General features: G+C 34.8%; 1 protein-coding gene across 4 annotated transcripts in view; it reads left to right on the forward strand.

Moving 5' to 3' along the window:
* Positions 1-13972, forward strand: part of SESTD1 (SEC14 and spectrin domain containing 1) — a 135535-nt gene that overhangs the window by 38508 nt on the left and 83055 nt on the right. For all 4 annotated transcript variants that reach the window (XM_029225172.1, XM_029225171.1, XM_029225174.1 and 1 more), the window contains 2 exons: positions 8849-8940; positions 12013-12121. In XM_029225172.1, coding sequence (XP_029081005.1) covers positions 8886-8940; positions 12013-12121 — 164 coding nt within the window. In that variant the 5' untranslated portion in view covers positions 8849-8885. The remainder of the gene's footprint in view (positions 1-8848; positions 8941-12012; positions 12122-13972) is intronic.

Genomic DNA, 13972 nt, shown 5'->3' on the forward strand with positions numbered 1-13972 from the left:
TTTCAAGGTTCATCCATGTCGTACCATGTGTCTATATTTCATTCCTTTTTATTGCTAAGTAATATTCTATTATATGGATGTACCATGTTTTGTTTATCCATGCAGAATTGATGGACATTTGGTTGTTTCCATGTCTTCAGTGTTTTGACTAATACTGCTATGAACATTTGTGTGTAAGTTTTCACGGGGACATAATTGTTTTAAAAAATTATTAACATATGTAGAAATAATGGTTCTCTTTTATTCATGTGTTTTTAATTTTGATTTTATTATGTGACAGTATAGTGGAGAGAAGCTCTGTGCAGGGTTTTAGGAGTCTGAGTTTCATGTTAGTACTCACATGCTTTGTGGCCTTAGAAGGGTAAATCTATGTCTGTAGATCTCAGTTTCTGCTCTAGATTGAATATTTGTATCCCCCCAGAATTCATATGTTGAAAACTAATCCCCAGTTGATGGTGTTTGGATGGGACCTTAGGAGGTGATTAGTATTGAGACCCCAGAGAGCTCCCTTGCCCTACTACCGTGTAAGGACAAATGTAGAAGATGGCTCTCTGAGGACCAGGAAGTGGGCCGTTACCAGACACTGAATCTCCTTGTGCCTTGATCTTGGACTTCCCAGCCTCCAGAACTGTGGGAAATAAATTTCTTTTATTTATAAGACACCCACTTTATGGTATTTTCATTATAACAGCCTGAACGGAAATGTGAGAAATAAACTTCTGTTGTTTATAAGCCATTCAATCTATGATACTTTTATTATAACAGCCCAAATGTACTAAGACAGTTTCCTTATTAATAAAATGAAAAAATTCAAGTAGATGCTCTCCATGGTTCTAAATCCCTGGTTATAAATCTATTAATTTCTGTATGACCTTGGGCAAATTATTTAATTTCTCTGTGCCTCAGTCTTCTCATCAGAAAAAATGGGGATATTAATATAACTATACGTTGTTCTGAGGATGAAATAATATTCTTGGAACATAAAAAAATGCCAAGATGTATTAAGCTATGTGTAATATGTTTGTGTCCATTTTAGTTTGTTGGAGCAAGAAGGCCTTAGTGGGAATGCTTTGGCTGTGGCCTTCGTGGAGAATCAGTGGTAGTAAGCTAGTAATTGGTGGAGGAAGGAAAATTTAGCTGCTAATAATAGGTACCATTTATTGAGTGTTTAACATTCTGGAGTATACTAAAGACTATACATACATTAGCTCACCTAATCCTGGGTCCTGTGGGTTCGGTGATTATGCCCATAAAAGAAAGCAAAGGAATTGCCCAAACCACCTAGCTAGTAAGTGGCTGCCTCAGAGTCACACCCTGGCTCTAACTAAGACCATGATGTATACCACTGCACCAGACTGCCTTTCAGGGAGAACAACTCTTTGGAACAGAATCCCATGGCAGAAAGGTCTTCATCTGGGGAGGACTTTGCTTGCGAAAGATATCTAGTATTGCTAACAATCCTGCTGAGGGATAACAGGTGCTGGTTCACAGTTTTCCGTATGTCTTATATTACTTTGTTCCATGTGATTGTGATGAGACATTTTAGTTACTGAACAAGTTAAAGGATTTGCAGTATGTTCAGTATTGTTTTTGTAGTTTTACCTCAAAAATACATTATAATATACATGGTTTTTTTAAATGGACTTTTAATCTGATGGAAGACAACTTTCACATGTTCCACTGGCTTCTTTCTGCTTGGGTAATGCCATAATAATTTCCATTTTTTTGAGCAGTTTTATGTCTCTTTAGTTAACTTAAATTTTTTAAACTTTCTTTTGTACTATATTTTTAACTTTTTTTCCAGTGTGGTGTTTGGTATATACCAAATATTTTCATTATATAAACAAAAAAACTTAATAGTGCCAAAGTCTTAATTCATGTTTTATATATAATTTCATTTGAACAAAAGTACTCTTTTGTATATGTGTGGTATCCAACATATAAACAATTTGGTACGAAAAATTAATTTGTATGCCAGTTATTTAGAATTAGGAACTTGATGATACATATGAACTTCTGTTCAAATCCGTTAGACTGTTATATGTCTGAATTAGATTTAGCCTGAGATTAGCTCAATGAAAGGCATGTATGTCTTTGCCAAGTGTAGAGGAGGAACATTTCTTTCTAGGATAAAGGTCAATAGAGAACAGGTTTAGTGATGACCCAGAGAAATTGTGAGATAAAGAGGAAGGGAGGAGACACCTATAGCAGGTCAAGAGAGGTTGGGATCTAGAAATAAGACCGTGAGTTTGTAAAGTTATCACGTGCTTCGCCTGTTGATGGAGGAAGACCTGTACCCAGGCAGGGGAACTCAGTGAACACATCCATTGCCCTGGGGAAGGAAGCCATGCAGGCTTCTTAGAGTGCAATACTCAGATGCAGAAGCCGTGCAGGAAGAGAGCTCACCTCAGAGAGCTGTGACAGCAGGTGAAGAAGCTCAAGCTATAGGGTACTCTATAGCTGGGGATGCCAGAAATACCTTTACCTTATTGGAATTCCATCAGCCTGATTCACTTCTCTAAAGCAATATTCCTTTTTCCTTTTGCTGCTCCAGTTTTGGTGAAGGAGGATTTATCTGTAAATCAACACAGACAAGAAAAGCCAAAGATTTGAAAAAGTCATGGAGTAAAGGACTTCTTGAAGCTGGACCTTCAAAACTGAAAGTTTGCTGCTGCTAAGGGTTTGGTAGACTAGCTAGAGAGGTGGGGAAATCCTTAAAGAACTGACTTCCCTTTGACTTTGTAGATATTGGTGTCTGGCTCCTGTGGAGAGGGGGCAGGGCAGGGAGGGTGATGTAGGGGTAGCTGCTTATGTTGTTTTTGAAAATAGTTTTTAAGTGGTAGGCTATCATTACCATAAGCTGTTGAATTTTTGACGTTTAAATACAGTGTAGGACTTTTCATGTCCAATTGGACCTTCAATATAGAATTTTCTTGTCTTTCAAGGTAGATTGTATTTTCATAGAAACCTCAGAACTTTCCGTTTCCTTCCTCCCTCCCTCACTGAATAAACTAGGTCCTGATCCATCTGTAAAATACTTGATATTTCAGCTTTCAGTTTTATTTAGAAGAATTACTGTTTTGGATAGATCTGTATTTTGATGAAAGTTAATAATTATTTTATCATTTTCATTTAAAGTCTGTCCAAAACGATTGTTTTTCTTTCATTTAGAACTGTCAATGTTATTGTAAAACCAGATTAGTAATTATACACTGGCACCTACAATAATAAAAAAATGACAGATATTTTCAACTGTTGATCTGCTTTACTGATATATTTTCCTAAAGTTGAGTAATGTTTATTTCTGCATAATTTTATATATGGATACATAGTGTGATGAGCCCAGTTAGGTAGTAGTGAGTACCTATGTGTGCTTGTTTGTTTTCATCTAGGATTGCTCTTGCTCTGTCAAAATAGTTGAAGGTATTTCTAATCTGAATTTAAGGACAGCTATAGTATTTCTTCTGAAAATGCAGGGCTGAGGAGCCTGCATTCTGATTTTGTTCATTGCCATTATGTGTCTACATGATGTAGACTCATTAGAGATGATTTAGTTAGCCTTAGGCTATCTTAATGGGTTTTCACTGGTTGTTAAAAATGACTCTTCGAAGAATCTAACTAAATTTTCCAAATAAACTGGTTGATTTATACTTATTGAGAGAGGAGTTCCAGTGTACCCACTCGTATCATCAATTACAGTCTCCTATGAAGTGTAATTTGCCCAGTCTTGATTAAAAGGCCTGCAGTTCTCTTTTCCTGCTCCTTAAACACAACTTCTGCTGCCCTCTAACGGCTGCCCATTGGTAGCACCCATTGAGGTCCCCCTTACCATCATCATAGACCTGCCTTCCTCTGGCATCCAGTGATTTACGTAGCGGCTGGATCCGTGGGAGAGTGTCCCAGTAGAAGGAGCTGGGAGGAGCCGCTCTGAAGGAAAAGTATGCACAGGTGGCCTGTGATCACACCACAAGGTGTTGACTGTCAGGTAGTTGTGATAACGTTAGGTTTCCTAGGGTGTGTTTCACTTTACTGTTGGTCTCATATGTTTGTTCATTTGTTCGTTCATTTATCCATTCATTAATCAGATATTTTTTGAATGCCAAATATATCCAGTGCCTCGCCTTGACTCGATCTAGTAGGTGCTTATTGTAGATTTGTTAAATGAGTGAATGAATGAGTAAATAAATGTAAAGATAAATAGGACTTGGTCTCTAACTACTTAGTTGCCCCAGTTTTCCTCTTTTAACTCTTCAAGGTCTTGAGAAGTTCAAACTAGAAGATAGATACAAATATCAGTTGAAACTTAGTCTCCTTACATTTTTCAGAATTTCTCAGAATTCATCATCCCTAACGTAGGATTCTGTTTTTAGGTAGGGTTTATTTTGCACCTAGGAACGATGTTAATTTACTTTGCTGTTTCTTGCTTTTGGTTGAAAGCAACATGCAGTCATGGTTGCACATTTTCCTTTATGTTCACCAGTTTCCAAGGCACTTCACCTGCTATAAACTCTGGCTTTCTGCTTCTTTTATGTATTATAAATCGTGACTTAAAATAGATCGTTTTAAATAGCCATATATGAAATATGACATGTTTGTGTTAAGCATGTTGTGAATTTTCTGCCATTTTTTTGGCCTGCTTCACTTGGCAAATTTTTTAAAAGACATGTTTTCCTTGTCACTTTCCATTGATTCATATCAGGTATATGTCTGCCACTGACTTCATTCCTTGTTTGAGAATATAATTCACTCAGATATATTTAGGTTGAATAAGCTTCTTGTGAAAAATAATGATCTATATCTACCTACTGGAGAAGAGCATGAGCAGATACCTCATGTTATTTAACATTTATTGTGGTGATGGTAGTGGATGGTTGTATTGTCTTTTGCAGGATTTTCTCTTTATTTTGTGTGTTTTGTACATTATTCTGTGAACTATATAACTAGAAATAGGCAGATTTTTTTTTCTTATGGCTGTGCTAATGACTTGAAAAATGTAAAACAAATGACTTGCAAAACCACATTTAATTGGAACTAGTAGTACAGTAATCATTACTTTTTATTATCCATCTCTTTTATGATAACAATGAAAGAGATTGATGTAAAGGAGACTGTAGAAGGGAGGAAGATATAAAGAGTAAACATTACAGCTTTCATCTCTTGACTGCTTCACATTTTATTCATCAATTCATTGGATATTGGCCCACACAGCCAAAAATCTATATTTCTCATTACTTTAAATTACTTTTTCATCACTTTCAAAATGTTCTTTAAAAAAAAAAGACTGTTGGATTAAAAAAAATTAGTATTTTGCCATGCTGAGGTGGTTTTGTGAAGTCATGGAAAATTTGGAAAGAGCATGTGTCTCAGGAAACAGTGATGAAATGTAAGATTGCTTCTGGGTACTATAGTTTGCCAAGGTTAAATCTAGACTAGAGATTGAAACCATCTCCCTTTTGCACTTTAAGTATGTGGAGAACACAGTGGTGAAAAATTTGGCACTTGCTGGCATAAAATTGATAACCTGACTTGCAAAGCTTAGATAACACAGATATTATTCAAAGGATTACCTGCAGCTATCATTTCTTATGCCTTAGGAATTCCAGAGGTTCTTTTTTCTTGGGTACTGGTTAATTAGGTTTTATTGTGGCAAGGCTTAACCTTCAGTGTATTGATGGACATTTTCATTCAGAATAAATGGCAACAGATTGGGGAAAAAAAAAACCTACAAAGAAGAAGCAGCGGTGCTGAGGTGTTTGCAGATAAGACCTACCAAACTCTGAATTGCAGTTTTGCTTCCTGTACCAAGTTTCTCCATTGACTAAAAGAGAAGGCTGCTCTAGCTAAAACTTAAGCAGAAAGGGGTTCATTAGAAAGATGTAACTCAAAATTTATGAGAAGGATGGAAAATAGGCTCAGAAAATAGGAAGGACACAAAGGCAGTTGAGAAGTTGTCTGGAGCATCCCATTGACAGCCTAGATCAGCAGTTCTCTTGTTACTAGGTTTCGGGGGGTCTGTGAGTTCAAAACTATTTTAATAATAATTCTTAGTAATGCCCCTTTCACTGTGTTGACATTTGCACCGATAATGCAAAAGCTAGGACTCCATCTTGTTCAATTGGCCAGATGTCACTGGATATTTTCAGGGCTGTTTTATTGGTAAGCTGATCATGTGATATGAGAACATCATTACTGGAACCAGATTGCCTGGGTGTGAATCCTAACTTCCCCAGTTACTAGCTTTGAGATGTTGGGCCACATTTAACCTCTCTCGGCCCCATTTTACTTTTCTATAAAATGGGGTTAATAATAGTAGTTATCTCATAGAAATGTTGCAAGGAGTAATTAAATTAATATAAGTAAATCATTTAGAACAATGTATGCCTTGTAGTAAACACTTGGTAAATGTTAACTTGCTTAATCATCATTATCAGACTTTTACATCTGGTCTTTGACAAGCTGGTCACCAGAGAAGGGAGCTTAGTCATGAGTCTGAACTGTCTGGTTCTTGTAGTGCTGGAGAAAAAACTCATCAGGTCAAGATACTGATCTGGAAACATGAAGTGCTACTATTTTAGGTTAAACATGTAAAACATGAGCTTTTCCCTCATTCTTCCTACTAATTGTATGTTAGCCTGGGCAGATGTAGAACAAAACTGAATTAACAAATTGCAAACAAATATTCGAGGATAAAACTTGAAGAGAATATATCATATTTACTTTGACAACATGTTTTCTTTTGTAGATATATACGAATGGTAGTGATTTTTTTTTTAGTTGTATATACAAAAGCTGTAAAATAATATACTTCTTTAGTCTTGCTTGTGTAGTCATCTGACAAGTAATAAGACTATGTCGTTTTTTTTCCCAAGTAATCTGGGAATTTTTTCAAAAGACTACAGTTTTTTCAGGGCAAGGCTGTGGCTTGAGTTTTTAGCTCCAGCTGAAAGCACAGTGCTTGAAATGGGATAGGTTCATAGCAAGTATTTGCTGAATAAGTAATATAGAGTCACATTTTCTGCTCTGCTGGAAAATTATTTTCAAGAGAGTGTGCTTTCTGATTACTGTAGTTAATAACACTATTGCATATTTGAAAGACCTAAGAGAGTAAGTCTTAACAGTTCTCATCACAAGAAAAGAATTTTTGCAACTCTTTATAGTAGTGGATGTTAACTAGATTTATTGTGGTGATCATTTCACAATATATACAAGTATCAAATCATACTGTACACCTGAAACTAATATAATTTTCTATGTCAGTTATAGCTCAGTAAAAAAAGAGGAGGCTGTTTATAAAAGAGTATACTTTCACTAAATGCAATGCAATTTTACAGTGTCCTCCAAGGAACTGTCACTATGTAGTGATGGTACGCGGGTGTAGGACAAGGGAAGGAGGGATAAATGTGATGGAGAATACTCTCTGAGACATGAAATTAAGTTTAGGTAGCTAATATAATTGAACCTTTGATTTTCTTGTTATGTTTTGTTTTGAAGTTCCTGCTTTTCTTAAAATTGTGCTTTGATGGTATATTGGGCTGGCCAAGCATACAGATGCCTGCCATGCCAAAGCTCCCATTTAAAGGAAACTGTCTTGCTCTTAGCCCTTGCTGTATGAATAGTCCCATTTTGTATTTTCAATAACCCCTGGGGGTACCTGAGTGCACACTAGAAAACTAAACCAAGATCAGTGAATTATGGCTTGGTACAAAAAGATAACTAGGCTAATCAGATTTTTCCCTGGCAAATTTAAAATATAAAATGTGGAGAGATAGAGACAGTTAACAGTGAGGGCAAAAACTGAAATAGTATATTGGGAAATAACTTGAGGTAAACATGAGGATAAGGTGAGTTATCATGTGTTATGGGGAAGCAAAAATATGAGAAGTGAGAGAAAGCCATTTAATAGTGGATCTGAAAGAATCAGATATTTGGAATTAAGCTGCGTAAATAATGAGAGTAATAGAATATTGCAAGTTTGATTAATTGATTCATTCCTTTATTCAGCAAATAATTTGTTGAGTTACTGCTATGTACCAGGCACTGTTCTAGCCCAAGAGCATTGCTCTGAAAAACAGTTAAGCCAGTGATTCTCAACTAGCTGTGATTTTTGCCTGCCAGAGGATATTTGGCAGTGTCTAGAGACATTTGGTTGTCACAACTGGGAAGGGGGAATGGTATTAGTATTCTAGTGGGTAGAGGCCACGGATGCTGGTAAATATTCTACAAGGCACGGGACAACTCCTTACAGAAAAGAATAAATAATCTGACTCAAAATGTCCATAATTCTGAGATTGAGAAACCCTGCGTAAGCCATTAAGTATAGGCATACCTCAGAGATGCTGCTGGCTCGGTTGCAGATGACCACAGTAAATACTGCAATAAAGCAAATCACATGAATTTTTTGGTTTCCCAGTACAAATAAAAGTTATGTTTATGTAATACTGTAGTCTGTTAAGTGTGCAATAACATTACGTCTAAAAAAAACAATGTACATACCTTAATTAAAAATATTTTATTGCTAAAAAATGCTAACCGTCATCTGAGCCTTCAGTGGGTTGTAACCTTTTTGCAGTGGTAACATCAAGGATCACTGATCACAGACCACCATAACAAATATAATAATAGAAAGTTTGAAATATTGCAAGAATTACCAAAATGTGACGCAGAAACACGAAATGAGCAAATGCTGGTGGAAAAATGAGCAGTAGACTTGCTTAATGCAGGGTTGCCACAAGCCTTCAATTTGTAAACAACACAATATAGTGAAGTATAATAAAATGAGGTATGTCTGTATATATTTCATAGAGTAATTATTATCTTGTAGTTGACATTTAACTTTCTTTGTTTTCAGAAAGGAAAATTTACTGGAGGAAGTTTACTGGAGTAAAATGGAGGCCTCAGTAATATTACCCATTCTGAAGAAAAAACTAGCCTTCCTTTCAGGTATGTTTTCTTCTTAAAATTGGAAGTGTTTGATGTATACATTTGTTTAATCTTTTTTTCTTTGATAAGTTTGGCAGAAAGGCATTTCATTTTTCTCTGAAGGTTTTGTTTTAAAGGTATTTCTGAGATACCTTTTACTCAGAATGGATAGCGGTGCAAGCCAACTCTGTCACTGTTGGTGCTTGGCAGCTAGTTTTTATTCTGTTCTGTAATTTGATTAAATGACCTCTACAAGGTAGATGTCATGACATCTCACTTCTCATATAAAAATGAAATAATTAATACAGGCTGAGAATAATTGACTAACCAGCATCTAAAGTATTGTTTCTGAAATATAGAGTAATTCATTTTTGTGTTATCCCGTTCTAGCTTTTGTCTTCCATCTTCCTATGAAGGGGGAGTTATGAAATAAATTACATGGTTTTCACTTTTTACTGCTCAAATTTGGTTATAAGGCTTGAATTTACCTTCCATTATTAACCCAAAGTCTGCATTGACTAAGAAGAGTCAAAGAGAAGCTTCGAGATATGTTGCTAGTGTGAAAGCAGTGGTGACGCTGGGTGTAGCAATTTTCTGGAATTTTGGACCATTGAGTAAATTTGCACATGCTTTACAATAGGTACTGTGACCCACCTATTGAAGATTATTTAAGTTGTATTATCTTGCTTTTTCTCTCTTATACTTTTTAGGTCCTATCAGAATTGTCTTGATATTTAGGCTACTAATGTCCTTTTCAATGTATATTGTATCTCTCTGTAAATTGGCATGTTTTTCTAGTGTACATTATAAAGGAGAAAATAAGATATTGAATTCCACCAGTAATATTAGTTCTTTATTTAATATGTGTTCTCTTTTTTAAAAAAACTTCTTCCCTTACCAGTTGACACGTTTTCTCTCTATTTTTTTATGATATGAATGGTATTGTAGGAAACGTTCTTATTCACAGTTTGTGCATTTTGTACAAGTCCAGCAGTATAAATTCCTACAACTGGAAGTATTAAAGAGAATTTACATTTACATTTAAAGGTTTTGTCAGATTGCCCTATAAGAATATTGTGGCAATTGTTGATCTCTCACCAGTGTATGAAAATGCATGTTTGAAAACAGAAATAGACCCACAGACATAGAAAACAAACTTATGGTTACCAAAAGGGAAAGAGGGGAGGGATAAATTTGGAATTTAGAATTAACAGATAAACACTACTAAATATGAAATATATAAACAACAAGGACCTACTGTATAGCACAGGGAACTATATTCAATATTTTATAATAACCTATAATGGAAAAGAATCTGAAAGTGAATAGATATATATGTATGTGTATAACTGAATCACTTTGCTGTACATCTGAAGCACTGTAAATCAACTATACTTCAATTAAAAAAAAAAGCCAGTTTGCCCATACTGTTGCCAAGAGTGGATATTACTATTTTAAAAAAATCTTTATCAGTGACATTTTTGCATTCTTATTTTACTTGTCTCTGTGCAGCATTTGACCCTGGTGACCATACCTGTCTTGAAAGCCTTTTTCTTCTTGACATCTGCCTTCTTTTGCATCTACACTGGTGATTATTTTATTGTACCTTAGTGAAAGCTGAGGGCATGAGGTTAAATGTAATCCTGTATGTTAGACCTGTGCTCTGCAGACAATTTCACAGTGGGTCAGAGTGCTGAAGTTCAGATATGAACCTTTTTGCAGTTTGGTTTAATGCAGGGCTTAGCGATTTTTGAGGAGAAAATGAGACTTCTCTGAACCCAATTCCTCTTGACTTGCTCTTGACCATTAATTATTTCAACCAGTAATTTTCAAACTTTTTTAATAATAGAGAATAACTTCTCAAACCAACAAAATCATTCAGGGGATACAGTTTGAAAACCATGGTTGCAGTCTATTAAAAAAAATAAAACTTGTATTCTAAACAAAACAACATTTGCAGTTGAAGTCACTATTGATTATCGATTAAGTTGAACCATTTGAAATTGCCATTTATTGAGATTAAACAAAGTGGTTGACTATCAGTAATTTACATGGTTAATCTGATAAAAGATCATTTATGGTTGGTACCTTGTGAATTGCATCCGTGTTATTCATAGGAATCATTTTTTTTCAATTCATTCCTTTAAGTTTTTAGTGATAGAGATCATATAAAATTGTTTGCTTTAGTGTTTGCTGGCTTTTAAGTTTCTAAAATTGCCATAAATGTCAGTTGGGTCAAAAGATGGACTTCAGTGTGAAAATCAGTCATGTGGGGAGCTTTCAAAGAAGCTGTGTGTGTATAAAAGTACTAGTTATATTTTAATGCTTATGGAAAGTCGAAGAGAACTTGAACATCCATGAAATGTAAGTGCATTCCACTTCCTGGCTTTCAGAATTCTATATCCAGGTCCCGTGCAGTCTTCTCAGCTGGACAGGGCTTTCCCTTTATTGCCTCATGAACAAAGAATGCCTGTCTGACCTTTGTGAGTTAACTCAGATCATTCCACATCACGGAATGCTCTTTTGACTTGGTTTATAAATTCTATTCATTTTTCTTAAGTTTTAACTTTTCTATGAAGTTTTTTACATTTATTATAGCTCTTATCATTTTCTCCATGTTCTAAATCCCTTTTTATAATATTTTATATATTTTGTACAACACAGCCTAACAAATTATCTGTCATATTTCATACTGTTATTTCTTACGACTTAAAGTTTTTCTTCCTAGATTGATAAGAAATTTGTTGTTTTACTTGCAAATGCTTACTGTACTAGGCACACAATAGGTGTTTGATGAATTGATTACAATCAGAAGCAGACTAAATGGAAGAAATTAAACAAAATGAGAATTGCTATGTTTAAGTGAATATTTCATTGGTGAATTTTTTTCCTCTTATTTTTTCTAAATTTTATATAATTTTGCTGTACTACTATAAACATTTACAATATATAAAATAAACAGCCATTAGATTGTTTTTTACTGATGTCTTAAACTTGTAATTGTTGTAGTAACATTGGATGCAAATATATTTAATTCATTTAGTGCTTTAATATCTCTTACATGTTAAATTTATATATTTTTTTCTTTAATAGGAGGAAAGGACAGACGAAGCGGCCTCATTCTGACAATTCCATTATGCCTGGAACAGACAAATATGGACGAGCTGAGTGTCACCTTAGACTACCTACTCAGCATTCCAAGGTGACTCTAAAGGTGTCTTTTCTTAAATTTCAATATGTTTTCATTTACTTACGAATGATTCCTGCTATTGTTAAAGTATACTTTGCTATCTTATCTGCTTTTATTAGCAGTGAAATTATAATTGAAAACACAAGAATCAATAATATATGATGCCACAGCAGATAAAATAAAGACATTTTATATTCTTGATGCACTAAATGATACTGATTTCTAAAATGTATATACTGTCAACTTTTAAGGAATGCAAAGATTGAGCATCTGTCTATATACCATGTAATTTAAGAAAACTTAGAAAAGTGAATTCAGTAGAAAGCTCTTGTATTTAGGTAGCTATTTCACTAAATAGATATAAATACATCTGTATGTTTTAATATATTGAATGAAAGCTATTTGGAGTTTAAAACATTTTTATTTTTAAAAAATGCAAAAAATGTTTATATTTTAATCCAAAGATCATTGGATTTTTAATTTTTATATTTCTTTGGTGAAGACAAAACTTAAACCTTTGTATTTGCTTGAGCCTACCCATCATTTCAACAACAAGAACAGAAAAGCCCCCTCCCCAGCTTCCTTTCCCATATGTGATATTTGGGGACTGAAGTCTGACTGCACATTAGAATGATCTGGAGATTTTTTCCAAAGTTTTAATGCTTGTGGGTCCACCTCCAGAGAGTCTGATCCAATTGTTTTTGGGAGGACTGCTCATCAGACTTTAAAAAAAATTCTTTAAGCTTCCCGGATAATTCTAATATGCAGTCACATTTGCAACCCACTGCAGCAAAGTGCAGGAATGAGGGCAGATTGTTTTGTGTGTGTTTGTAAAATATAGGGGTGGTAAAAGGAACAAAACTATCTTTTACATAATGCTCTTAAGCTCGAAATAGTGAATTTTAAACATTTTAGTCAGAGCAAACAATTCTTTGTATCCTTTTCCTATATTTGCAGTATTGACATAATAGATTATTTCATTTTAAACCACCTTGAAGAATACAGGGTTAAAATTACATTTTAGAATAACTGACTTTAATCACATCTGCTTCCAGTATTGCTGTATAATGATTCTGTTGCTGAATGTTTTTTCAATATTGGGAAAATAGAGGTCTTAAAGTGAAAATTTTCAGTCTTTTTACTTTCTGGAAAAGAAAGTTATCAGACTTCACAGTGTATTAGTACTGAATAGCCTTGCTAATTCTCTGAGCTGCTGATTGCCAATTTGTATTATTCATCATTAGATAACGAACTGGTTTTTAGGTAATGACACTAGCTAAACATATAGCTAACAAATTATGAAAAAATATTCATGGATTCATAGATGGTTAAAAGTGTTCAGGGAACTTAGAGACCATCTGAATCAACTGCCTTATTTTACAGTTGAGGGAATTGAGACTCGGAAGTTAGTTACTTGCCCAAGATCACACAGCTAATTAGCAGTAGAGCTGGGATTAGAATCTGCAGTTCCTGACACCAATCCAGAGCTCCTCATACTTCAGATGAATAGAGTACAGTGTAGTTGCATCTTATGTGGGGTGAGGTTCTGAAGTTAAAATGTAATGCAAAAATTACTGATAGTCAAAATTACCCTTGAAAAATGCCTGAGGAAGAATTAGAGACTTATGAACTATTTTTCCGTGAACATGCTAGATTTTCTTCCAGCATTGGAACATGTCAGTCATTGAGGCTGAGTTCTGGAAGACACAGTCGGCTTGTGGTTAGGTTTGTGATAAGAAAATGCACGCTTGTATATACTAGAATCAGGATCAGCCTGCCAGGATGCTCACACTGTAGGGTAAATGACCAGTTTCACTCATGCAGCCTGTCTGCTCACTCTGGGTGTGCAAACAGGAAGTACAA

The sequence above is a fragment of the Monodon monoceros genome, unplaced genomic scaffold (assembly GCF_005190385.1).
Source record: "Monodon monoceros isolate NGI ecotype Baffin Bay Population unplaced genomic scaffold, NGI_Narwhal_1 Super_Scaffold_16, whole genome shotgun sequence".
Lineage (NCBI taxonomy): Eukaryota > Metazoa > Chordata > Mammalia > Artiodactyla > Monodontidae > Monodon > Monodon monoceros.